Raw genomic sequence first — 25,269 nt, 5'->3', positions numbered from 1 at the left:
GCTTCTTAATACCTCGACTGTGTCATATTATGACTTACACAATGAGAGTCCCCGTATTTCACAACTTGATAATGAAGCATTCATGATTTGAGGCCATTGGCTGTAGATACACAGACTATGACGACGGACGTCCGGTGACGGCTGGGGCCTCCCCGCTACTTCAGACCCAGCTCCAACTTTCCGCGTCACACAACAGAGTCCAGCCCCAAGCCATCGACGATATTTACTTTTCGTCTTTGAAAACTGGGACGAACTTCTGCATTCATGACAATTCACCAGTAGCGATCAGTTCAGTGATCACTCAAGAAATCATGGCGAGTGGGGCATTTGAACAGGCAGTTTCGGTGGTGAGAACGAACCCGCTGGCGACGGGTCTCATCACGACGGCAGCTATCAGCATCGCGTGGTCGGTCTTACCCAGGTCACACCATTCTAGAGGTCTAGGCTCATTCTCATGCAGGACAGTCAAGGACTTTTCCGACTGGAAATCGTTTGGAACCGGCGGCACACCTCCAACATGGGCGTGAGTACCCTGGGAAGCCGGGGTCCAGTTACTCAAAAATGGGAGGGAGAGAGGCTTGACTAACGAATCTGCCACAGAGGCTACTGGAGGATGACCAAGCTGAGGGTTAAAGCCCTCTTGGCCAACGACGACCTCTTGGACACATCAGTCTATGACCGGTCGTCCGGGCCACTGCACCTGACTGAGCTGCCAACGCGCGGGGTGCCACGGCCCAAGCTGATGCCGCGCATCCTGCCGCAGCGCCAGGTCCCCGACAGGGTGCTCTCGACGGCGTCGCGGGCCCGACTGCACGACATGGTCACGGTGCTGGCGGCAGAGCATCCCGACCTCTTGGAGGTCAAGCCCTCGCACACCGAGGGCAAGACCACCGACGGGCTCTACGCCAAGCGCGACGTGTCGTCGCTCAACCCCGTAGCCCGGGACAAGATCCTGGACCACGAGATTGGACACGCGCACCCGTCCGACGACAGCTTGCATGTGTGGCTGAGCGATCGCGATGCCATTGAGGTGGTGGAGAAGGGCTGGGGTCAGAGATTCTGTTTGCCGTTTGTGAATCGAGGATGGGTCATGGTCTATGCTCCTCGAAATATGGAAGAAGTCGAGGTTGTGGAGAGTATACTAAAGGCTGCTGTGCAATATCTCACCGGGGTCAAGGTTTAAAATTGTTGTTTCAAGTTTGAACGTATTAAATCTACTTATCCACGAGAAAAAAGAATGTAAACACCTCTAGCCCTTATTGACATAGAGGCTATTGTTCTCTACCTCGGCCACCCAGAGCGCCCATGGCTTGTCCTGAGTGCCCTCATTCATGGTTTCGCAGTCCTCCAGCATCTTCTGGGACATGGGCTTGGGCAGAGCGCTGGGAGACGAACCTGGGTGCTCGCTGTTTCGAACGTTGCCAATGAGCAGCGCATTCGACTGCACGCCGGCATTAATCTTGGTATAGATGGCACGATAGACGGCCGTCTCGATATCCACGCCGTGCGTCGTGTATCCATGGCGTTTCATCAGCACGACTGTGTGGTCCAGCGAGGGCGCCTCTTGGTGCGGATTCCGGGAAAAGTACTTGGCGAGCGCCGTGCCCAGACGTGTGTTGCGGATGAGCATGTCCTGCTGATCCCCCGGCTGATATATCTGGCCTACATCGAAGACGGGAACTTCGGAGCCTTTTTATCCAACGTATATGAGCAAAGAAGGAAGAATATTGAAGATTCGAATCGTTGATGCTAGGAGACTTCTTACCGAGAAAGCCTGCCATGTGGAATACCGCCATCATGCGCACGTCTGCAGCCACGTAGGGCAGAACCGCTTCTGCGTGACTGTGAACCACGCAGTTGACCTCGGGATATACCCTAAACATTTCTCCATGGATGAAGCGCTCTGCATCTGATATAGGGAACGAGAAATATTCAGTAAATGTGAAGGGAAAAAACCCAAAATCAATAGCGCATGCATGGCTGAGAAGAAGAGCCGTTTTCCCAACTTACACCCTTTCTTGGCGTTTGGGTCAACAGTGCTCGAGTCGTTGACATAGTATTCAATGAGGTCATCAGAGCTCTTGACAAGTGCGGGCGCCATGTACCCAGACATGATGTAGACATCTCGGTTCTGGGGATGTCGTACGGAGATGTGGCCATATGCATCAACAACGTCCTGGTTGTGCAATATGTGGTTCGCAGTGATAAGTTTACGCTTGAGCTAAGAGGCCGTAACTGTCGGTTAGATCGAGCCTCTCTGCACACACATTGAGGCTGGGCGAAATGGTTATTACATACCTCGGCGACATCTTGTTTTCCCCAGTCGGCAGCTCGAACTTTTGCTTTGGGATGAGAATACCAATCCATGGTCGGAAGGACTAATAGAATCAGGACAAGAAGAGTAAACGCTCGAGATCTAGCAAAGGCAGCAATTGGTGTGTGTTGGTGCATGGTGAAGGAGTTGGGAGAGTTGCTTCAGCAACATTGGTGATGATGTAACGCCAAAGTTGGAGTGCCTACATACCTACATACCCATCTGCGTATATAGGTCAGGCGGTATGTCACATGTGAGTTGGCCCAACCCGTGTGTGCCGGGATGCATACACTGCCATGCAGGAGCGACTACTAGTGGTATCACAAAACGTGACATATGAAGTTTATATTTTGGTTCCAACTTGTGCAGAGATCTCGCGGGACCTTCATTGAGCGTCCTGTCTCGGTGCCCGCCGGTTAGGTCTTACACTTACGGGATTCCCCATAGAGTTCCGGGAGAACGTCGTAGCGCGGCAGCACGAAACTCAAGCGTAGCTGGGTCAGCTAGCTGTACAACGTATATGATGGAAGTGCTGCAAGACGGAGGAAGCTTTTCTTCTTGAATGGACAAATTTGCCTAAATCAGTCTTCAAAAATGATTGCACGCACTTCTAATTCGCCTCATGTGTTGATCATTGGCGGTGGTATGTCTTATATGAATGATTCATCGTCGCCCTCTTTTCGTACCCGTATACTGATATCTTATACAAGGCCTTGCCGGATTATCACTCGCTCACGGCCTAAAGAAGGTACGGTATTCCATCCTTGCACCGGGCAAAAGCCACATTCACCTCGAAATCACCTAGGTGCACAAAGACATACTAATGAGATTCCATAGAATGATATACCCTTCACAATAGTTGATAGGGAGACCTCACCTCGAGGCAGGAACTGGGGCGTCACACTATCTTGGGGCCATGCCCAGCTCGAGAAGCTCTTGCCAAAAGACCTATGGGCCAACCTGCAACAATGCCAACCAGACTCGTCTTTGAATGTCAAGACTTCGGAGAAGCAGTGCATTCTCGTCCGTGATGGTGCAACGGGCGAGACTCTCAATGCCGCCCCATTTCCTGGAATCAGGAGGTTGCAGATTCAGAAGACCAAGAAGAACTGGGCCAGGGGTCTCGATATCCAGTACGGCAAGAAACTGGTGGACATTGAGACCTTGGAAGACGAAAACGATAATGACCACCGCGTGCTCGCGAAATTCGAGGACGGCACCAGCATCGCGGCCTCGGTCATCGTCGGTGCCGACGGCGGCGTCTCCAATGTACGGCGATGGCTCCTTGGCGAGGAGCTCGCGGCACAGGAGATTTTGCCGTATACCTTTATGAACTTTTCCTTTACCCTCCCCGCTGACAAGGCGCTCTGGTTGGACCACGAGATGAACCCCAACGTTGACGTGGCGCCGCATCCAAAGAGCATGTACATGGGCATCTTTTTGCTCGACAAGCCGGACCTGGAGAAGCCCGAGACTTGGGTCTTTTACATCTTGACTACTTGGCCAGATGACAATAGTCTAGAGCAGGATGAGACCTCGGCTGACCGTCTCAGACGGCTTAGAAGGCAAATGGAAGGCTGGGCGGACCCGTACAAGACTATTGTCAAGTTGTTGCCAGATGACGTGGAAATTGCAAAGAACCAGTTGAGGATATGGCATACGCGGCCATGGGATAACCATGGGGCCAGAGTCACACTCGCTGGCGATGCAGCACACAGGTAAGCCAATGATTATGAACTCTTTTGATATCTGCACAAAACCCTCAATCATCTGACATGAGAGTTGATAGCATGACGTTCCACCGTGGGCAGGGAGGTAACTTGGCGATTCGAGATGCCGACGAGTTTGTCAATTGCATGATTGCAGTCAGAAACGGCACCAAGACCCTGAACGAAGCGGTCGCCGAATATGATCGAGGCGTGGTGGAGAGAGGACAGGAAGTTGCAATCTCCAAAGAGCAAACAAAGGCTTTTCATGACTATGAGAACTTTCTCAATTCGCCAGTGGTCAAAATGGGGATCAAGCCTTCAGCCAAGTAGAGCAAGACTCCGCCATGCCTGGTTACTATTACATGGCCACCCTTTCATATTGGCAGGGCGTCTTATAAAACCAATAGAAATGAAGCAGTCATACACAATTGGACAGTATATCAAGTCCGAATCATTCTCCTGGATCGGCTACTCTCATTATTTTATACCAGCCGATCTGATTTGCACGTCTTCAACGTGTGGTCCGGGGGTGTGCCAGCATTATCCGGGGGAGATGGAGCTAAGTCTTAGGTACCTAGCCGCTCCAGTCCCAAAGCTTGTTTGTGGTGCTAGTGCCTAGTTACTGCTGGAACGGGCAATCCGGGGATACTTACCGAGACCTGAGTCCCTGCAGACTCTACAAGGTAGGCATGGACAGGTACGTTCTCGGAATCGAAGAAAACCCCATGATCTACGCAGGGGATTAATCACAATCAATACCTACGTCTAGAAACCTGAGATATTTTACATCCGTCTGGCGGTATGCAGAAAAGCAGGTACCTATGCATTGGCGTGTGCGGGGGAAGTAGGAGAAAGACTCAGGGGGAGAGAGAACTGAGGCCGCCCATCCCGCGTCCACAAACTCCCGAGGTCCTATGAGGCTTTTCGAGACTCTAGATTAGACGAGTTCGGATCTACTTTTGGCGATCTTTTACGCAAAATTTATCTAAATTTGCAAGCGCCCAAGCAATAGGCGAAATTCCACCATCGACTTTTGATGTGGCACGGGGTCAATGTCCGAGGAGATGCGCGAGTAAGTCGGGAATGCTGCATAGGCCAGGGACTGAGTATGTGTGTACATGTTTGTATCCAACCCCCTGTGTCGTCTTACAAAATGATATTCTTGGGAAAGAAATGAAATCATGCCACCAATTTTCGAAAGCTTGACTGTTTTAACCGTCTGAACGGTCCCACGTACATTGAAACAGTTCAAAAACATCTAAGGTCAATCGCGCGAGGGATATACATATACCTTTCCGCTGCGACACTCGGCACCGTCTTGACTATCACTCCCCCCTTCAATCTTCCAATTCAATATTAACAATGGCATTGTTATAACATACGTAGCGGGGTTTGCTTTGAATGCTGCCAGCTTCGATTCTCTCATTGCCCCGTCCGGCGAAATTTGCTGGCAACCTGCCGTCCCGCCATTACCGTCGTCGCTCTAGTATTTCCACATGTGAGAAGACGACCGAAAAGTTCAAATGGCTGGCGCCGCCCCCGATCCTTCAAAAGTCAAGGGCAATGCGCCAACCATTACGACAACTCTCTGCATCGTATTAGCCATTGTCATCCTGATTGGAGTTTGCATAGCGAGGAAGACAAACACCCTCGCGGCGGTGCGAGAAGTCGCAACGCGCACAAGATCAACACTTAGAGGACGCGGGCTGGACAGCAGCACCATCAATTCCATCCCGATCGTCCAATACACAAGCACCAATAGGCGCAACCGACGAAGCAGCCATGAGTTTGAGCGCGGTCGCTTGGATACAATACCCGAGGGCGGCGTCGCGGGTCGGGACAGCAATGAAGCCACGCCAAGGCCAAGCGTCCCTCATCGCGTATGCGACAAGTTGAAGGAGTGGAAGGCTCTAATTCCAAAAAGACCGACTCCGCGCTTGCAAAAATCCCAGCCCGAGCGACTGTCTCGCCAGGAGGAAACGTCTTGCGCCATCTGTGCTGAAGACTTTTTCGACGGTACGGACCTCCGCAAACTGCCCTGCGGCCATCTATTCCATCCTCGCTGTATCGACGAGTGGCTGGCAGAGTTCAATGTGACATGTCCCCTATGGCAAGTGGTCCCTCTTCGATTTGTTTCGTGAAGTGAGCTGACCATTTTCTTTTCCCACGCAATAGTCGCATAGACCTCAGCGTGTCCGCCACCGTGGCAGCATTGCCTAAACCTCATAGAGTCTCATTCTACCGTAGAAATGCTGTCCAGTGAAGACGCTCATCAAGATTCAGGTCAGAGTAGTGGATCATTGGCATGGAAAGAAAAACTGGAGTCACACACAAGTTTGGTGTATAGAAGACTTGTTTTGTGGGTCATGTGCCTCTTGGCAGCGAATACCATGCGTAATGACCCAAATATAAATATGAAAAAGCACCACGAAGTCGACTAGAGGGGAAAAAGTACATATATTGGTTATCTACGAAGGTCAACTTTGGCAGCGTTGAGATCCTGGACTTGATACGGCATTTACAGACACAGTCAAATCACGTTGGTTGTTGCCGCACTTATCGTGTATGTATCAAACGCAATCCCAGCATGGCCCATCCCGTGGATGAGATAGATGTCTAGTCCGTACATGCTGCAGGATCCTTCACCCCACCTCGATTCCATTGGGAAACGGCGCCCGCACCCTGGTCAAGAGAACTGATCATGTCGCTGAAAATGCTTCGACTTTTGGCATCCTCACATTCTTCCTTCTTTAGCGCGTGCGGGTCACTGCGATGCGACGCATATTTTCCCCAGCCTCCCATCTGTTCGCCATCGTTCTCAGCGACTTGTCAGCTGGGGCATACTATCGCAATGGCAGAGACCTCATCTTCTCTTCTCAGTCAACCAGTGGCACCAGAAGATCTTCAGATTGCCATTGCCACATTCCAAAGCGTCTTGAGCGATGACCAGCGCCGAGAACTCAAGTCAATGGGCGGGAACCCCAACACGGCCACGGTCATGGAATTTACCGCCAAACTAGACTTGATGAACAGACAACGAAAGGGCAGAAGTTTTTCTAGCCGTTTATACTCCTTGCTATCGTCAATTGGAAGCTTCTGCAATATCATGGACACGTACGTATCTGCACGTCCAGAGGTTGCCGCGCTGTTGTGGGGCAGCGTCAAGTTGACCATGATAGTAAGTATGTTGAAGCTGAAGAGCCGCTCTCACTTTCAATGAGCAGGCTTGTGCTAAAAGCACGGTGTAGGTCGTTACAAACTTCACATCGTATTACGATGCTACTTCCAATTTGTTCCTGAAGCTCGGCAGCCTATGTCCACTCGTATCCGAGTACCAGTCACTATATCCTGAATCGACCAGATTGCAAAAATCAATCAACAAATTCTATGCGTCGATAGTCTATTGCTGCAAGCATGTGTTGGAGGCAATAAAGCGTCCTTGTTTGTACCGAATTCTTTGCAACAAGGCTTTGGCTAATGTAAACAAAAGGGCAAATGCAAGTCGCCCAAGCGCTTCGAATGTCATTCGACAAGGAATTCAAGCCAGATCTGGAGGACATTGAAAGATGCAGTAACAACATCAAAGAAGAGATGATATTTGCTCAAGCACAAGCTATTCAGCGTCACCAGAAACAACAAGTAATAGCACAGCGCGAAGCAGCAAAGGGCAGGTCCAAGATGAACCGATTCTTCTCACGTACGGATCGCAGCCTGCATAAAATGGAAGACAGACAATTACAAAACGATAAACAAAACATGCGTGCGCATTTTCACACTCTACTCACTTGCCAGACTGGCGCTGACATTTAGTACAGGGAAAAAGAGACAACAGCTCTTGGATTCGCTTTCAACCCATGACTACATGAGGGCTCTCAAGCAAAGTAGTCAGAAACGATACAGCAGCACAGCAAATTGGGTCTTTGAAACCCCACAATTCCAACAGTGGCTCGAGGGAGAAAGTTCTCTACTTTGGTGCTCAGGTAAAAGTAAGATTATCCCAAGTCTTTTTTTAAGTATCGAGCTATTTCTGATTGTTGAAAGTTGGGTCCGGAAAGACTATTATCACGTAGGTGCTTGTCATTTTTTTTTGCAATACGAATTACTCTACTGACAATAATAAATGGCACATAGCGCAAGTGTGATTCAACATATTCTCCAAATCAAGGAGGACGGGAATAGTTCTCTGGGACCGGTTTCGTTCTTTTTTGCGCAGTTTGATGACAGCGAGTCTCTGCGCGCCGAAATTGCCCTCAAGTCAATCCTGCGCCAAAGGCTAGAGGCCATGGATATTCCAGAAGAGTTATACGAAACGTCAGCAGCGGATTGGCATGACCTTTCGAAGCCTCTTGAAAGATACATGTCAGTGCCACAAAGGTCATTCATTTTGGTTGATGGGCTCGACGAATGTAGCAAAATGGATCGCAAAGAGCTACTGAGTAAATTGGCAAAATTATGTTCTGCTAATGCCAACATACGCGTGTTTCTGGCGAGCCGCCCGAGTCTTCGAGAAGAGATTCAAAAGTATTTCAGGTCAATGGAGTATCTCACATTGGACTGTGCAGCAACAAATGAGGATATTTCCACCTACGTCGAAGGAATACTCAATGAGAAACATGAGGATGGGGACTTCAAGGTCGGAGATCAGTCCTTGATCGAGGATATCAAGAATGCACTGGTTCAAGGTGCCCAGGGAATGTAAGCTACCTCCACATAAGTATCCATGGTTCTCTCCCGCAGGATTTGCTAATCAAGCAGGTTTCTCTGGGCTTATTTCCAGCTCGAGACCGTATGTTCCCAGCACTGTGATGAGGATATTCGGCAAGTCTTGTGCGATCTCCCAGAAGGTCTGGCAGAGACGTTTCGACGAGCGCTTGGTAGAATAGAGAACGGTCATCATGGCAAAGCGGCACGAAAGGTTTTCCCATGGATTGCTGGATCCAAACGACCGTTATCTCTTCTCGAACTTCGCGAGGCCATCGCAATTGATATTGGTCAGCAATATTCGAGACCAGATCGTCTATACAACGACATGGACAGCATAGTATCATGGTGCCAGAATCTGATTCAGGTCGATGAAGAAAGCCATATTGTCCAGTTTGCGCATTCTGCCATCAAGCAGTTCCTGATGGGGACATCCACTACGTCTACACTCGAAGACTACCACTTAAAAGTGGAAGAGGTTGACCACAGACTTGGCGAGATATGCGTGACATACCTCAATTTCAACGACTTCAAGACCACATTGGCCGTACGGCCGAAACCTCTTGTGCTCGACCCAGTCCAGATAGTACAGCAGGTTTTGAAACCGGGATCAAGACGTGCTGCGATGCTGTCACAGTGGAGGCCCAAATCCAGTGCGTCAAAACACGATCTAAGAACATCCACCGCGATATCGCCGCATGTTTCTACGTCCGTTTCGATTATAGATGATGAGCACCCTTTTCTTAAATATGCATCAATTCACTGGATTTACCACACCACACAATTCAAGAAAGAGAAATCAGAGACCTGGGGGATTTGGGCCAATTTTGTAATGGGCGTGCAGAGCCTTGGGCGCGCACAAACACCATGGCAAGGCGACCTCCCCACCTCCAAGTATGAGATCTGGAAATGGTCATTCGAGCATCGGCATTATGCAATGATGCATCTTTTGCTTTCACGTTTTGAACCTGTGCCAGAAGCAAAGACCGCCTTTGAAAAGGCAGCCGAGGAAAATGATCTCGAATTTTTTCGAATGTTGGCAGGCATCCCGGAGCTTGGAGAGGTAGCTGTGGTTGCTTTACAGGCTGCTGTGAAGAATGGCCACCTTCAAGTAGTTGACGAATTATCAGCACGCCGAGCCAACTTGAAGACAGAGCCTGCAGAATGTAATACATGGGTAGCTCTCCAAGCTGCCGCCGCCAAGGGCCATATACTGGTGGTTTCAAGTATCGTTGCCGCCATGGCAGCAGCCAAAGCTCGCCAGGCTTGGGAACCCGGCGGGACTACATTGCAGCTCGCTGCAGAAAGGGGCTACTCGCTGGTAGTCGAAAAGCTCCTGAAAACCGGGAATGAGGTCAACAACATCGACGGACGGACTGCACTACAACTTGCCGTCAGTGGTGGCCATCTGGTAGTGGTCGGGCAGCTCCTCGCAGCCAAGGTCGAGGTCAACACGATTAATAGCGATGGTAGAAGTGCACTACAACTTGCTGCAGAGTATGGCCATGGGGAGAAAATCGATAGACTCCTGGCGATCCACGCCGGTGTCAATGCCCAATTCCACAGAACCAGTGCGCTGCAACTCGCCGCCGAAAGAGGCTCCCGAGCCATTGTCGATAGACTTCTGGCTGCTGGTGCAGATGTCAATGCGGGATCTCCCGGGCAGACTGCACTGCAACTTGCTTCGGTAAATGGCCATTCGGAAATAGTAGATAGCCTTCTCAAAGCCAAGGCAGACGTCAATGCAGCGTCTTATGGCCAAGCAGCGCTCCAATTGGCGGCCAAAAGGGGCCATCTAGAAGTGGTTGATCGACTCCTCCAGGCCGGGGCCAATGTCGACGCCGCACATGACCTGGGGCAGACGGCGTTGCAGATGGCCGCCAGCAGGGGCCATTTGGCAGTCGTTGACAGACTTCTCGTCGCCCAGGCCCATGTGAATTTGACCTCGCGGGTGGAAGAGACGGCGCTCCAGTTGGCCTTGACCGGGGGGCACCTCGAGGTAGTCGCTCGACTTCTCGAAGCCGAGGCCGACTTTGACACGGAGACGTACCGTGTTGCGCTCGATTTGGCCTCAAAAAAGGGTGATCTCAAGCTCATCAAGACACTCTTAAACGGCCCATCACGGAGGGGGCCGCGCGTGGGAACCAGTATCAGCGGCGCAGGACGCCATACAGTCTTGCACAGGTAGCAAGTGACACACACATAACAATTCTGAGTCATGTTCCTTTTAATCATGTTTTCATCTTTTCTAGCTTTTTTTTTATACTGAGCTAATGTCAACTGAATCGGCTTCTGCAGCCTTCGCTCGCCTCCTTGCCGAATGCTTCAACGTACCTTCTATCAAGGGATTGTCCGAGAAGGTGCCTGCATATCCATAGCCGCCCTCACTGGTCCAAGGAAAGATATTTTTCCAGGATTCATATCCAGGCTTTTCGAACGGCAATGCTCCAAGCCAGATACTAAGAGCCGCCTCGGCAAGCAAAATCAAATGGCTTGCCTCCCTAATACCGTCGAAGTCCTTTCCCGCAGGATCAATAACGATTAAATCGAAAAACCTCACCTTGCCGTTCATATTTTGTCCTTTCTCGCCATCACTCGTCCAATCACGATCCACTTTCTTATCTCGAATTCTCCTTCCCTGCAGTCCAAGTTGATCCAAGATGGCTGTGCCCACGTAGAGAAAGTGTCCTGATTGATATGCTTCAGCGTTTCTGGGTATAAAAATCCTTCCATAAACTCCCATGGACTGTGTGTGACTCCAAGGCAACGTCAACAATTCCCTGGCTGTTGGTGGTCTGCTTGCCGCCAAGATATGCTTGACTTGCAACGGAATCAAGTCAAGAATCAAATGTGCCCAATCCGTGAACGAATTATCTGATTGGTACACTAAGTTGAATTTCCAGAGGTAATCAACACCAATAGTGTTGTTGAGAAGAGTTTCGATGATGTATTCCATTCGTTCAAGGAGGATCTGCTCCTCTTTGGCGCTGAGGTCGCTTCGTAGAAACTCGTCTGTGAATGCAAGCTTCCCATCCAACTTGGGGTCGCTAGCCAACGTCTTCAGACGTTCAGTCACGCTCTCAGGGGGGCGCTGCAGTTTCATTGCGAGATTCTTCAGCTGTTCTTCGCCAGTTGTTGGCCACAAGACCAATTGCGCAATCAAGATCTCATCTTCCTCGGAAGCCCAAGGTTCAGCGCCGCCTTTGCTGCGCAGCGACGAAAGCAGAGCATCAGCCTCCTCCTTTCCTGGCGTGCGGGGCTTCTCCCAGAACAAAGGTATCTGCGCAGGCTGGGCACGGTCATCATCGCGCCCGGTAGTGTAGGCTCGGTGAGCTATAGCCGTCTGAAAAGTAGATGATGCTAACAAGGAAGTTCCGAGCGGGCTTGAGACTGCTGCTGCTCTTGACAAACGAACGCGGAGCGCCATTCGACACGGGAATTCTGCTTTGACCCGAGAAAAAAGGTTGAGTGGGGAGGATTTGGACGAGTTTACAGTAATGGGATATTCCAATGCCTCGCTGATCTTTACTTGGCGAGTGGGTGGACGTGTATATATTGGAGGAAAGGAATTGAAGGGTTGAGCTTTGCGCTTGGTATTATCTGAACCGTCGGAGTAGACTCTCAACTTGATGCGCCACAGCCGACGTGGCTGTGTGTGTAGTGTGGCTGGCACACTTTGGGTAAAACACAACTGCAAGGTTTTTATCAAGTCTGTTTGTTTATCATACATCAATTTCGTACATGTAGACCATGTTTTAATTTACTCTTTACTTTGGAGACTAGCTAGTCGTATCACAGCTGTACCATTTTTACCTATACATCGCGCCCTAATGAATGGTAATAACGCCTCCGAAACCTTTACCCACACTTGTTGCCACACCAACCTCACATTCGTAATAGCGCGGATTTCCTTCCCCCTCCCCAGGCCCTGCTGCAGATCAGTATAATAAGCAATACAAGAAAAATTCAAGGGGCTAGGCTCATAATGTACGAGGCTTATATTTTTCAGATTTTGCTGCTAAATACCAAATACTCATATCTACTTCATTTACAAGGGACGGTCATCTTGAAAAGGCAAGTCGGCTGCCACCTGGAGGGCTAGTCCAACTGTGCAGTAATCTTTATGATCCGAATTTTGCAGAAACCTTCCGCTGCAGCTGGGTGATACTGTAATCAAATTACCTGATCTATTATTTTTTCCATACTATCTGCAATTCAATGGTTGACCTGTGGTATAAGCAAATACGGAAGCCATGTTTGGCCAAGTGTGCCCTGTATCAATGTGTCCATTGTAGGCATTAATAACTGGCTTCGATTATCCATTGATCATTTATTTTCTATTAAATACTGGCATAGGCCGCGATCGTTTGAAAGGCCTCTCGAGACGTTTGGTGAGCCTGGCTGTCTGTACAATCGACAATCGACTACTATTCACGTACTTTTGATAGAGTGTCTCGTGCGATCATCATCACCGTAATCTCTATAAATATAAAAAGCGCAGCGATTATGGTGATTGTCTATGGGTATTTGCAAGTGAACAATTGAAATACAAGGTAACGACAATTAGATTATCGCGTCATCATTCCTACGTCTCTTTTTTCACATACGGTCTTGCATAATTGATTTGTCAATGCACTTCAAAAGACGCGCAAAGAACTATCTCCATTTGCATGTTCCTGTAGATTCCAAGGTGTCTATAATGTCAAGTCGGGTTGCCTAGCCCCCAAGCGTAAATGTGTATATGATGGTATCATCACCAGGTTCAAAAGTAATGACAAAAGACCTTGTGGTAACAGTCGCAGTTCTTCTGTTTATGATAATTCGATTCACAAAGAATGCCAGTTTGTTCAACTTGTTGCCTGGCCACGACTTGTGAATGATGAAATAGCCAACTCGGCCACCAAGAATCGCATAACAATCGTTTGTATTGCCAGTCAACAGGTGCGAACAATCAGCCCAGCAACCGAGAGTGAATTTGTCACGGCAACCACAAGCTCTATAAAAATTTTGTGAAGTCTCGTTTGCACAAGTGCAAATTACAACACCCTCCCATCCCACTCAGCCTGGAGAAAAACATCACATTCGGGCAACCAGCAGGAATAAGACAAAGTGCAACTTTCACAAAGCATCAATCCGTTCTTCACGCGTGTCGCACAATGTCTGCACTCTTGCCTCTCGCCGGATTCTGGTAAGTGACTGAGATTCTGTTCTTTTATTTCTTTACCCTATCTACAATGGCACGACTTACAATGATTTCTCTTTCAGGGCCTGGGGCCAGGCCGAGAAGGCTCTCTTCCGACGTGCTCTGGCCGCTTACAAGCCTGTTCCCATCTCCTCGGACTCTCCCTACACTACCGCCAAGGTCAGCATCCTCGTCTGCACTGTCAACACCCTTCTGGCTCGCTGCCTCCGAACTTGGTTGGACAATAAGCCCCTGGAGGTCATTATCGTCACCATCGCCGAACACCACGAGCAGATTCGCAGCGTCGTCGAGAACGCCGAGCTTTCGGATTCGGATCTGGCCAAGGTCATTATCATCGCCTCGGCTGTCAAGGGTAAGAGAGCCCAGATGGTTGCTGGAATTCAGCACGCTCGTGGCGACATTATAGCCAATGTTGACGATCACATTACCTGGCACCCTCGTCTATTGGAGAACATGCTGCCCTGCTTTGAGGATGAATTCATGGGCGCTGTCGGTCCCGCAATTGAGGGCGTCATACCCGACGATCGTCGCAATGAGAAGGTCATCACTCCCTACGAGGTCGCCGCCATGCGTCTAATTTGGGACCGCAACCCCAAGCACAAGGTGGCCTGGTCTGCTGGTCGCTGGTCTTGGGGTGTTACTGGTGCTTCGTATCTGATTCGAGCAGAGATCTTCAAGGTATTTATAATTCGTATTCCTTGGTTTCTTTTGATTCAAGATGATTTCATGCATGACACATGATTCGGCGCAACAATCATTGTAATGACCAGGTTCACACTCCTGGACACATATCGCTAACAAAGAGACACAAATATAGGATCCCGACTTTATCAAGGAATTCATCGAGGACAACTGGCGTGGCAAGAAGCTCGATGTCGGCGAGGACACCTTTATCTCTCGCTGGATGCAAACCCGCGACTGGGTCATCTCCTACCAGAGCGTCGGACCCGAGACCGACGTCTTCCGCACGGTCAAGACTACATCCGACTACTTTTCTCAGATGTTTCGTTGGGAGCGAAGCACTATTCAGTCCCATCTCCGCCAGACCCAGCTCCCGCAGGTCTACCGGAGCTTCTTCGTCGCCCGCAAGACCTGGGGTCGCTTGATGCGTCCTGGCTTCACTACCGCGCACATCGTCGCCTGGATCGTCGCCTTCCGCTGCAACCCGTTCCTGGCGTAAGTATCTCATCCTACTCGTTTTTCTCTCTTAAACTCGAGAGATATTTCTAAATTAGCGATGGCTAACTTGGGATCATAACATAGACTCTTGTTTGTCGCTTGGTACATCTTGGAGGCCTATCCGAGCTACAAGGCATTCTTTGCCAAGTACCCCTACATGCGGCGCTTCTGGTGGGCCGCAGTCGCCCAGGACTACTTCTACATAGTCCAGGACTACTACTGCTGGGCCACGCTCAAGAACACGAGCTGGGAGTCCCGCAGTGTTTCTGTCGAGGATCAGAACAGACTCAAGTAGACGCGCCGTCCTAGTGGAGTGATCCTCGACTGATCCTCCTCGACGCTTTGTCCGTAGTTCAATAAATATGCGAGACTGATGCATTTATGTCTCGGTGCACTATGGGTTGCTTTTGATTTCCTCGAGGAAAAGAGAGAAAAACAATTATTAGGAAAGTATTATTCTTGGTCTTTTTCGAGAGAACATCTTTCCCAAAAATGAAAAATCCGCAAAAAATATCGCTCGTTTTTATTTTCAAAATGAATGTTGGCATAGTTGAACTGGTCTTACGGCGATAAATCTAGTCTTTTGGCCAAACAACCGCTTTGACCTTCATCATTGTACCGTCTACTGGCTGTGCTGTCATTCTACGAGTCTGTAAAATCATGGGACCAGTGAATCAGTTGAGGAATTCTTGGCAAGGTTTGTTGTACACAAAGGTCCATCACTTACATTGTATAATTTTGACTTTACTTGGTACTGCCCCTTTTCATCCAACATGGGTTGGCCCTCCTTGTCCAGAGCGCTGGCACCGAGACCCGTCTTGATAAAGTCGTATTTTCGAGCAACAATGGCGACAATGAGACGGGCTTCAAGATTGGCAAGCTCCGTGCCAATACAGGCGCGCGGACCCCTCTCAAACGGCCTCCAGGCCCCCGCGGGAATACTTTTGGCTGCGTCTCCAAGCCACCGCTCTGGTTCCCAGTCGTCCGCAGTATCTCCAAAGACGGCAGGGTCACGATGAATAATCTTTTGGCACGAGTACATGACGAGCCCGTCGACATTGTAATCCTCGCCGGCCGCAGTGCTGATCGTGAACCCGCTTCGCGGTCCCGTCATGCGAGCGGTGCTGGCAGGAGGGTAAAGTCGCAACGTCTCCTTGATGGCGGCATTGATGTAATGCATGCGCGTCATGAGTTGATGGCCATTCTCTAACAGAGAAGCGCATATCCTCTCGGGGTCAGTCTGCGGCCCCAGGACCTCGTCAAGTTCGTCGCGAACAGCCTTGAGGGCTCGGGGCGTACGACTGAGTTCATAGAGCAACCACTGCAGCATACTACTCGTCGTGTCATATCCGGCGAATAGAAAAGTACGGACTTGATCTGACATTTCCGAGAGGAGCTGTGGTGTCAGAGCTTCGGTGTCGCGGAGGCTGAGGGCGAGTATACTCTTCGATCCGTTTTCTTCTGCCTCATTCTTCAAGTCGCTGTACTTGTGCTTGATTTTATCCTTGACCAGCACATCGATTTTCTTGGCTAGTCGATGCCGCTTGAACGTGGTTAAGGGAACCATCCACCATGGAAAGTTATTCTTATCGTCCTTGTACGTTTGAAGAAGGGGCCGAAAGAGATGTACGAGCTGGTCTTGCTCTGAAGGATTCAAATGCTGTGCATTGAGTTGTACTTCAAGTACAGTTACGCCTATAACATCAAAAGTCAAGTTTGCAATCAGTTCCTCCAAAGAGAATTCTGCATTGGCTGCGGCCGATCGATTCAAGTGATTCCAGAACGGTTCCATCTTCGCGAGAATGAGAGGCATGAGGCTCAACAGATGCTGAGGCATGAAACCTGGGTTATACTTTTTGCGGAGATCTTTCCACTCTTGGCCCTGAGAACAAAAGTTCAGCGACAGAGAGAGCCAGTTGTAGAGCACATGCTCTTACCTCTTTACCCAAGATCGAAGTTTTCCCAATGATTGGAATCATATGGGTCCAGGTCGAGGACTTGGGCGTGCTGAAAGGCAGTTGTTGAGATGGCCTGGATATTTGTTCTGCAATGCTGTGACTTGTAACAAGAAGCATAGGAGGGCTGACGGGGCGAAGATCTACAAGCATCACAGAGGGGCGGCCAAGAGTGGTCCACATCTCTTCAAACATCTCGTCTACCTGCCTGTCAGCTTGCTAACAATGTGGTGTTGAAATACGGGATCAATAGCTTCCAAGTTCGGTCTTGGGTCATCTGAAGGCATACCTGGATGACGATCCTGGACCCCACGAGCTGTGAATTCTCCAAAGGTCTTGAGGTGACCCCAAAGGGTGTGATTTGGTAGCTGTGGAAGATGGGCATATTGCTCATGTCTTGCAAATGTCAGCCTTATATAGAGATGCGAGATTAGTAAGGTGGCAGCCGCAGCAAGTATAATTTCAATCATATTGGCGTTTGACCGGAAGAACTGTAGACGCTTTGAATGACTGTCAATTTCCAAGTCTCGCGCAGGCTCATCATATAAGCGCTCCCGTAGACCGCCCCTAGAGCACCATGTGCAAAATTATGTAGTCTACTAAAGGGTTATGACCAGCCCGCCACAAAACTGAAGCTGAGGTGGAAGGGAGCTTGCTCGAGCCTAAGACAAAAATGTGCGGCACAGCCCGTCGTCGTTGGTCACGGGGGCAGAGATGCAGTTGGTCACTCAAGCTCACTAGACTCCAGGTCAACAGATGCAAGGATTGAGATATATGAGATGAGCCAGCCAGTCATGGACGTTGGGCAAACTTTGTGTTGTTCAACGAGATAATCAAGCACCAAGCTTTCAGAGAAAGGACGAGAAGATAAAAATATCTGTAATTGTTTGGTTCGATTACACACAAGTTTTTGAACTACTCGTGAATATCCGCATGATACAGAACAATTAATGTCTGCACCAAGGCGGTCACTGATTATAGTGAAATGGATGCTACATGTAAGGGATGGAATTATAGTAGGCTCTTTTAGCTGTTCTTGGCGGTCCGGCCGGCAGCTGAGTCTAGTACTAACTTCACTAAGCTCTGTCGTCTTCCCAGAGCTCCATACTTTGCAGACCTCCATACACTTTTTTTTTTTATGCGCAACAGCCCTACTTCTACAGAGCTTCTCAGAATCTAGAAGCAGATCTGCAGTAAGGAACACGAGAGCGATCGACGCCCATTGAAGGTACCCGGCCCAGTATCAAAGCCCAGAATGGCAAACCCCAAACCGGCAAACGCGTCGCGAACGTCGACGAAATCTTCAGCACCCCGGACGCCTCCTCTGCCGTACCAAGCCAAAGTCCCAGTCTCTGCAACGTCGCCAGGCGCAAAGGCTCCTGGTCCTTCGGCCCCAGAGCTCCCAGAAAGTCTTCGCGCGCCCATCCCGAAGCGCATCGACCCCTCGAGCCCCGCGTACAAGGCTGCCTCGAGAAAGTACATTGGATTCATGGTCGCGATGCCCATCCTGCTCGTCACTTCCTACGTGCTCTTTGACCGGCTGGCGCTTGGTCATGAAGCAAAGAGCTTGCACAAGGAGACGGAGACCCCCGCAAAAGACGTTGTTTGAAAGCTCTATTGTGGTCTCCCCATATATTTGCGGATAGTTCAACACCGGCTCGATCCGCCCGTACCAACTTTGCGCGTAGGTATCTACGATATTTGCGCCGGCTTGACATGGAAAGGCACGAGCTCAGTACCAGAGTTCAAAGGCTGCTCGTCTCCCAGATGCAGTGATTGCGCCCTAAATCACTGAACGGTCCAGCTGCGGCCCCAGAGAAAGCCCAATCACCGAGAGCGATCTGGCAAAGTCATCAAAGATGGCGCCAGTGCTCTTCGCTACTCCGTGCATCGATGACTGACGAAGCCACGCGCTTGTTACATTCCGAGTGACCTGGTCATGCCCGCCACCGGAAACATTGGACACAGCTTCCCAGGTTGTTCAAGCTGGTTCAGCCTGCATCGGTCGCCGAGTTCCGACTCATTGCATCACCAAGGGCGCAATACCGCGTGCATAGACCAAGGCTCCGAGAGTCATAGAGATTCTTGTCGAGGGCGGGGGATTGCAACGACTGACGGAAGGGCCGGCCCGAAACCGCAGAGCTCAATTGCTCGCCATCGAAATGGATCAATAATAGCTTGTAGAGCTCAAACAAAGTTCCAGTCAGAACATCATATGATGTCCCATTTTGTACATAATCTACAAGTTATGGAATGAGAGAAAAGGAGGCTGCCCAGCAGCTGAGGGACAATAGTGATGGTAGGGCTCAGACACAGTTCCATTGTCGAGGTGGCTTCATGTATTCAACTATGGCAGATATCCTCAGAGACTCCATCAACACATGCAAATTCACTCACTCTGCCGGCTTATGGCTGTGAATTACAGCTTACTTTCCGTTCCTTGTGGCACTTGAACCACGACCTTGCCCCAACTATCTCTACCTCCAAGCGCAACCAGGGCATCAGGGATACTCTCTAGTCCCACAAACTCCTTGTCCGTAAAGACAGTGCCCCTGAACTTGCCCTGCTCCACGAGCTTCATGATGCCTTTCCATACAAGAGGGATGCTCTCCTTCTCATGAACAGCATACTGGCCCCAGTGAATACCTACAAGACTAATATTCTTCAAGAGAACCTTGTTCATGGCAACCTTTTCAATGGTTCCAGCAGCGAAGCCGATAACCAGGATCCGCCCATTCCAAGCTATACACTTGGTACTCTTGTCAACAAGACCTACAGGATCATAGACGATATCAACGCCCCTGCCCTTGGGGGTTAACTTCTTGACAATCTCAGGCCACTTCTCATCGCGGTAGTCGACAACATGGTCGGCGCCATAGTCCCGGGCGACTTCACGCTTGCGCTCCGTGCCTGCAGTAGCAATGACTGTAGCGCCAAAGGCCTTTGCGATTTGCACGGCGGCCAGGCCAACACCACCGGCTGCGGCGTGAACCAGCACATAGTCACCAGCCTTGACGCCAGCACGCAGAACCAGGGCACCGTAAGAGGTGGGAGCTGTGACAAAGAGGCCCGATGCGTCCCGGAAGGACCAGCCCTCTGGCACAGGCAGTAGCTGTACCTCGGTTGCGCAGACCTTGGTGGCGTAAGAGCCCTGCGATGCACCAAAGACGCGAGATCCAACTGGGAACTTGGGTGACTTTGATGAAGCAGGTGTCGACAGAACAACTCCAGCGAATTCGGCACCGCCGACCCAGGGGAAAGCTACCATGCCACTTAGTCTATTGCATGCTTTTCCAACATGGATGGAGTCGACTTACGTGGCTGATGTTGATATTTGCCTTGGACTTGCAGGATGTCAAAGAAATTGGTTGCGGCAGCGTGCACTTGTATCACGTATTGTTCGGGACTTGGCTTAGGATCTGGAAGGTCGGTGACCTTGAGCTCTTGAGGGCCCTATTTGTATTACTTAGGTCACGCTCATCACTACCGATATCAGCAAGAAGGCTTACCTTGACATATTTCGCAAGTTGAATGCCCCGCATATTGCCGGTATAAGTGACGGGAGTAAGATGGACGGGATTGTTTTGATTGCAACAAAGCTATCACTGATCAGAATAGAAATCTGCGATGGGGATGACCTTGAGGCGAGATGTATCAAGAATGAGATGCTACGGCCGTCTAGAGCACGAATTCGTGAGTAGAATTGAAAAGATGAAGACCTCTACAAAGCAAAATGCCGATGATGAAGAAACGTTGGAGAAGGCGTATGAGATGCCGAGGTAGACTATTACAAGCGTATCGCATTCAAAGCGCCCTAACCTACTGCAGATGTACACCGCGTCTCGTTCCGGTATACCACAGTGTAGTTGGACCCCGGGCGGGTTTTGGGGCCGCAAGCGCTAAAGCATTGACGCAGTCGGGGGTATCTGGTCTGGTCTGGGGGCGACGGCGATATGTGTCCCGAGCCCCGGGCCTCCATCCCTATTCAGGGTCTGCCTGGGTCGGGTCTGGAAGGGATTCCGCTAGGGTCTTTGGGGTGACATCAGCTCTCGCTTGCTTGTTGTTGCGCAGCCCGTTGTTGGCTGTGTGAGCTTAGAGAGCATCAGGGTGGTTTCCTAACCCCCACATATTGACGGTCCAGAATGCAGTAGATGCCAAGAGAAGCGGATGACCAGTGCATGTCCGCTGATGAGCAGCAGTCACATCCAAATCAGTGCTTGAGGCATGCGAGCGATATGAATCCCAGGCTGCCTAAAGTGACCAGTCAGTTTGATGTAGGGAAAAAAAACAAAAAAAACAAAAATAAGTGTACAAATATTGCTAAGGGTCTGAAGCCGATCAAGACGGCTCGCTTTGTCGGTTCCAACGGATGTGCGGCCAATCCATCATGTAACTGTGAGGGTATTTGGTCCTTTCCAGGCAGACCTGGGGCGTCTCTTGGTGGCAAAGAATCAAGGAACAAATAAATACCTAGGTAACCAACCAATGTCATGTAGATCGTAAATGTATGTAATAATGGGTGTAAGGTAGGCGCCTCCTTCCCAGCAAATCAGTCCAAAAAGAAATCGCGTCCAGCGCATCCATCAAAAAGCAGTTACCGTCGTCATCCGCCCTGCTGCACTTTGCCCCACCACTGGGTTACTACTATCTATCACCTCAGCCCACTTGAGTGAGGACAGCGACTCGCCGTGGTGACAAACAGCCGCACTCGACCACAGCGTTAAAGGTACCTGGTCAGTCCATTATCAATTATCAGTCACGTCGCCGTATTTTCTTCTTCATTTTATTACTTGCAGCCTACTAGGTGCACTACGCAAAGAGAAAAGCAAGGGCAGGAGGCACCACAGCTTATCTCGTACAGCCGCAGACACTCTTCCCGTGCATCGCATCGCACCGCATCAGCCATTCTAAGACCCCTGTCTCTGTTGCGCGCTCGCAAGCCTGTACTCATAACTTCGACCGACTCCAGGTGACGGCTTGCCGAGTTGTCCGTTGCGAGTCCCCCGTTTCCAGCAAGCATCTCCAATACACCGTCAATCAGCATCACGACACCACACTGCCGCCATGGCCGACGCTACTGAGGCCTCCGCCGATTCCCAGGTCACCTTCAAGGTCAAGACCTCGGGCGAGGGCAACCACACCATCACCATGGCCGAGAGCGCAACAGTACTCGACCTCAAGACCAAGCTGTCTACAGCCGACTTCGAGAACATTCCCGTCGAGCGCCAACGGTTGATCTACTCCGGTCGCGTCATGAAGAACGAGGAGCCCTTGAGCACATACAAGATCAAGGCGGGTAACACAGTTCACCTCGTCAAGAGCGCTGCAAGCAATCCAACACCAGCACCAGCCTCGACGTCCTCTCAGCAAGCACCACCGCGACCTCAAGTGCCAACCAACATGGCTGCCGGTACAGCCAACAACCCTCTTGCCGGTCTCACGGGTGCGCGATATGCTGGTCTTACTGGTCTTCCATCCGCCGACCTGTTTGGTCCCGACGGAGGCATGTCTGGCTCCATGATGGATGAAGAGGGCCTCAGCCGCATGATGCAGGATCCCAACGTGCTGCAGCAAATGAACGAAATGCTGAACAATGATCAGTTTATTGACATGATGATTCAGCAGAACCCCATGCTGCGCGACCAACCCAACGCCCGCGAAATTCTGCGATCCCCCATGTTCCGTCACATGATGACAAACCCCGAGGCTCTCCGCAGTGCTCAGCGCTTCGGGCGTATGATGCGAGGCGGTGGCGGTCCTGGTGGTCAGGGAGCATTCCCGGCCCCTGGTGTCACCGACACGACTCCTCAGGATCCGAATGCAACCGGCACGGCTGGTAACAGTAACGGCGCTGCTCAGGCAAACCCGTTCGACCCTTCCGCGTGGGCAGGTCTCCAGCTTCCTGGCGGAGGTGGTAACAATGCAAACCCCTTTGCGGGCTTGTTGAACCCCTTTGGTATGGGTGCTTTTGGCGCTCCTCCTGCAGCTGGAGCTGGAGCTGGAGCTCAAACCGGTGCCGACTCTCAGGCTACGGCCGGCAGCACCGAGGCGCAACGCACCACTGCTTCTGGTGACAGTGGCAATGCGGCAAACTCAACCAGCCCCCCGCCGAATCCTTTTGCTGCCCTTTTCGGCGGCGCTCAGCCAAATGCTGGCGCTGCCGCTGCCAATCCCTTTGGCCTACCCCCCATGTCTCCGGAGGCTCTGCAGCAGGTGATGCAGCTCATGGGCATGGGCTCGCCTGGCGGTGCATCACCCGCCCCTGCTGACAACAGACCACCCGAAGAACGGTACGCCGAGCAGCTTCGACAACTAAACGACATGGGTTTCTTTGACTTCGACAGAAATGTTGCCGCACTGAGGCGCAGTGGTGGAAGCGTACAAGGTGCTATCGAGCACTTGCTCAGCTCATAGGAGGAGACTGAGAGCGCAGATTAACACTTGGACAAGTTTAAAGGCAACATTTTATGGTGATGATGGTGGTGGTGCATATTGTGCATACTTTGCAGAAACCTTATGACAGCCTTTTCGATGCAATTTGATGGGTAGTGGCCATGGCATTTAGTTGTAGCGTCAATGAGCAAGGCGACCATCGTTGCCAACCATGAATAGATATAATAATGGCAAAAAGTCCCTCTGAGGAGAGCAGCCTAAGTCTTTGATGATGGGGATTAGGTCAATTTGCAGCTTTATACATCAGCGCTTGACAAACCAAAACTACGATTTCAGCCAACATATACCCTTTGTGCTTTTGTGTTATGCCTACCTGACAAATTGACTCGTCACTGTGTCGAGTTCCACAATAGAGATCCCGAGACGGAAATGCTGTGCAAATTATGCGACTGGGAGTTACTACCGACAGGACGTGGGGGAATCATTGGCCCAAATGCGTCTTGTTCGGATTTCTCATAGTTGAGAGGTGCGGCGAGAACCATAAGAGCTATCTTGGATTCACTTTTCCGCCAAGAGAGTATGGTTTCCATAACCCATATAGCGAATTTGAATGTGCATACTATCCAAGATCCTCTTTCTCATTTCAGCCGTATCCTTTCCTATTATGTCCATGCCCACAAAGGCTCCATGCGTGCTGATGTATCCATGCTTCTTGAGCACACTCCACATCCTTTCAATCTCGTCTGGAGCCAGTGGAATCATATTGGGGATGCTCCACATGAAGCTGTAGCTATTCAGACCAGGCGGCCGCCCGCCTTCGCGCGCCGCGCCCAAGGCATCAATATCCCAGTTACCGAGCCCCGCCGGCGTGGTGTACAGAGTATCGGCAATAAGCAGCCGGGACTGATACAGCAGGACCAGCGAGCCGGGGAAATGACCTCCGAGCTTCAGGATCTTGATCCCGGGGGACGACGTCGAGCCGGGAAGCGGCACGTCAAAGTCGGTCTGGTCCTCTGCCAAAAAGACCTGCTGCGGGCACGCGAGCGTCGTCCACCGCCGGTCCTCGGACGCCAGGTAGACGGGGCAGTCTCCAAAGGCGCGAGCCCACGCCGCGTGCGTCGAGTAGTAGTGCGGGTGCGAAATGACAATGGCGGCCAGGCCGCCGAGCTCGCGGATCTTGGCCTCGGTCGCCGCGTCCAGCAGCGTCACGCAGTCCCAGAGCACGTTGCCGGCGGGCGTGCGGATCAAGATGGCGCGCTGCCCAATGGCGAGTTTGGGCTCCGTGACAATGGAGATGAAGGCGGACTGGTCTCCTGTTTCTCCATCTTTGGCAGAGAACAGAGGCTGAAATTTGTTCTGGTACTTTCCGCCGCTGCGGATCTCGTCCAGCGTCGTAAAGGACTGTCCCGCCCCCGGCGTGTACTGACGCGGATCATCGCATATATAACACGTCTTAAGGGCATCCCGGTCCGTAGTCGGAAATTGGGTTCCGCACATGGAGCAGACGAGGTAGACGCCCGACTGTTCGGGGTCATATTCGGGTTTGTCGGCAGCGGCGGCGGCGGACATTGTGTGTACTCCTACTTCCCTACTGCTTGCAAGCTGTTCAACGAAATGGCAAAGTCCGGGATGGAGTCCTCGGGTGCTCCGTGATCTAGATAGCTGTAGCTTTTCTGGGAAGATGTGGAATTTTCACATGAGTGGTTATGCACCGGTGCCTCCTCCTGCTATCAAGAACATGTACGGTCCGATGGAAATTTGGCCGCCGATGGGCTAAATATGTGTGTAAGTGTAACGGCGGATGTATGATAACAC

The 25,269-nt window shown here is 50.8% G+C and overlaps 12 protein-coding genes across 12 annotated transcripts; 7 read left to right on the top strand and 5 right to left on the bottom strand.

The window, feature by feature from the left end:
* Window positions 1-311: 311 nt before the first annotated feature.
* PFICI_07035 (uncharacterized protein) lies at window positions 312-1,183 on the top strand (the record flags this gene model as incomplete). Its single annotated transcript, XM_007835616.1, has 3 exons — window positions 312-406; window positions 461-523; window positions 601-1,183. The coding sequence occupies 3 exons, from the start codon at window positions 312-314 to the stop codon at window positions 1,181-1,183; spliced, it is 741 nt and encodes a 246-aa protein (XP_007833807.1).
* A 66-nt stretch (window positions 1,184-1,249) lies between these two features.
* On the bottom strand, window positions 1,250-2,367 carry PFICI_07034 (uncharacterized protein; the record flags this gene model as incomplete). Its single annotated transcript, XM_007835615.1, has 4 exons — window positions 1,250-1,689; window positions 1,766-1,909; window positions 2,011-2,221; window positions 2,299-2,367. The coding sequence occupies 4 exons, from the start codon at window positions 2,365-2,367 to the stop codon at window positions 1,250-1,252; spliced, it is 864 nt and encodes a 287-aa protein (XP_007833806.1).
* Window positions 2,368-2,908: 541 nt separating this feature from the next.
* PFICI_07033 (uncharacterized protein) lies at window positions 2,909-4,353 on the top strand (the record flags this gene model as incomplete). Its single annotated transcript, XM_007835614.1, has 4 exons — window positions 2,909-2,957; window positions 3,025-3,062; window positions 3,152-4,032; window positions 4,104-4,353. 4 exons carry the CDS (start codon window positions 2,909-2,911, stop codon window positions 4,351-4,353), a joined length of 1,218 nt encoding a protein of 405 aa, XP_007833805.1.
* A 1,193-nt stretch (window positions 4,354-5,546) lies between these two features.
* PFICI_07032 (uncharacterized protein) lies at window positions 5,547-6,164 on the top strand (the record flags this gene model as incomplete). Its single annotated transcript, XM_007835613.1, has 1 exon — window positions 5,547-6,164. The coding sequence occupies one exon, from the start codon at window positions 5,547-5,549 to the stop codon at window positions 6,162-6,164; it is 618 nt and encodes a 205-aa protein (XP_007833804.1).
* Window positions 6,165-6,874: 710 nt separating this feature from the next.
* Window positions 6,875-10,912, top strand: PFICI_07031 (uncharacterized protein; the record flags this gene model as incomplete). Its single annotated transcript, XM_007835612.1, has 7 exons — window positions 6,875-7,201; window positions 7,272-7,464; window positions 7,514-7,783; window positions 7,839-8,009; window positions 8,065-8,089; window positions 8,155-8,718; window positions 8,779-10,912. 7 exons carry the CDS (start codon window positions 6,875-6,877, stop codon window positions 10,910-10,912), a joined length of 3,684 nt encoding a protein of 1,227 aa, XP_007833803.1.
* Window positions 10,913-10,984: 72 nt separating this feature from the next.
* Window positions 10,985-12,151, bottom strand: PFICI_07030 (uncharacterized protein; the record flags this gene model as incomplete). The annotated part of the gene is made up of 1 exon (XM_007835611.1): window positions 10,985-12,151. One exon carries the CDS (start codon window positions 12,149-12,151, stop codon window positions 10,985-10,987), a length of 1,167 nt encoding a protein of 388 aa, XP_007833802.1.
* A 1,729-nt stretch (window positions 12,152-13,880) lies between these two features.
* Window positions 13,881-15,401, top strand: PFICI_07029 (uncharacterized protein; the record flags this gene model as incomplete). The annotated part of the gene is made up of 4 exons (XM_007835610.1): window positions 13,881-13,912; window positions 13,990-14,605; window positions 14,745-15,103; window positions 15,191-15,401. 4 exons carry the CDS (start codon window positions 13,881-13,883, stop codon window positions 15,399-15,401), a joined length of 1,218 nt encoding a protein of 405 aa, XP_007833801.1.
* A 280-nt stretch (window positions 15,402-15,681) lies between these two features.
* On the bottom strand, window positions 15,682-17,446 carry PFICI_07028 (uncharacterized protein; the record flags this gene model as incomplete). Its single annotated transcript, XM_007835609.1, has 4 exons — window positions 15,682-15,756; window positions 15,834-16,988; window positions 17,044-17,280; window positions 17,351-17,446. The coding sequence occupies 4 exons, from the start codon at window positions 17,444-17,446 to the stop codon at window positions 15,682-15,684; spliced, it is 1,563 nt and encodes a 520-aa protein (XP_007833800.1).
* An 870-nt stretch (window positions 17,447-18,316) lies between these two features.
* Window positions 18,317-18,670, top strand: PFICI_07027 (uncharacterized protein; the record flags this gene model as incomplete). Its single annotated transcript, XM_007835608.1, has 1 exon — window positions 18,317-18,670. One exon carries the CDS (start codon window positions 18,317-18,319, stop codon window positions 18,668-18,670), a length of 354 nt encoding a protein of 117 aa, XP_007833799.1.
* An 810-nt stretch (window positions 18,671-19,480) lies between these two features.
* Window positions 19,481-20,603, bottom strand: PFICI_07026 (uncharacterized protein; the record flags this gene model as incomplete). Its single annotated transcript, XM_007835607.1, has 3 exons — window positions 19,481-20,322; window positions 20,379-20,514; window positions 20,571-20,603. 3 exons carry the CDS (start codon window positions 20,601-20,603, stop codon window positions 19,481-19,483), a joined length of 1,011 nt encoding a protein of 336 aa, XP_007833798.1.
* Window positions 20,604-22,125: 1,522 nt separating this feature from the next.
* PFICI_07025 (uncharacterized protein) lies at window positions 22,126-23,475 on the top strand (the record flags this gene model as incomplete). The annotated part of the gene is made up of 1 exon (XM_007835606.1): window positions 22,126-23,475. One exon carries the CDS (start codon window positions 22,126-22,128, stop codon window positions 23,473-23,475), a length of 1,350 nt encoding a protein of 449 aa, XP_007833797.1.
* A 537-nt stretch (window positions 23,476-24,012) lies between these two features.
* Window positions 24,013-25,023, bottom strand: PFICI_07024 (uncharacterized protein; the record flags this gene model as incomplete). Its single annotated transcript, XM_007835605.1, has 1 exon — window positions 24,013-25,023. The coding sequence occupies one exon, from the start codon at window positions 25,021-25,023 to the stop codon at window positions 24,013-24,015; it is 1,011 nt and encodes a 336-aa protein (XP_007833796.1).
* Window positions 25,024-25,269: the final 246 nt, after the last annotated feature.

Source organism: Pestalotiopsis fici (genome assembly GCF_000516985.1).
Source record: "Pestalotiopsis fici W106-1 unplaced genomic scaffold PFICI_Scf_4, whole genome shotgun sequence".
Taxonomy (NCBI): Eukaryota; Fungi; Ascomycota; class Sordariomycetes; order Amphisphaeriales; family Sporocadaceae; genus Pestalotiopsis; species Pestalotiopsis fici.
Note: the sequence above shows the minus strand (reverse complement) of the source record. Positions and strands in the feature narration are given on the sequence as shown.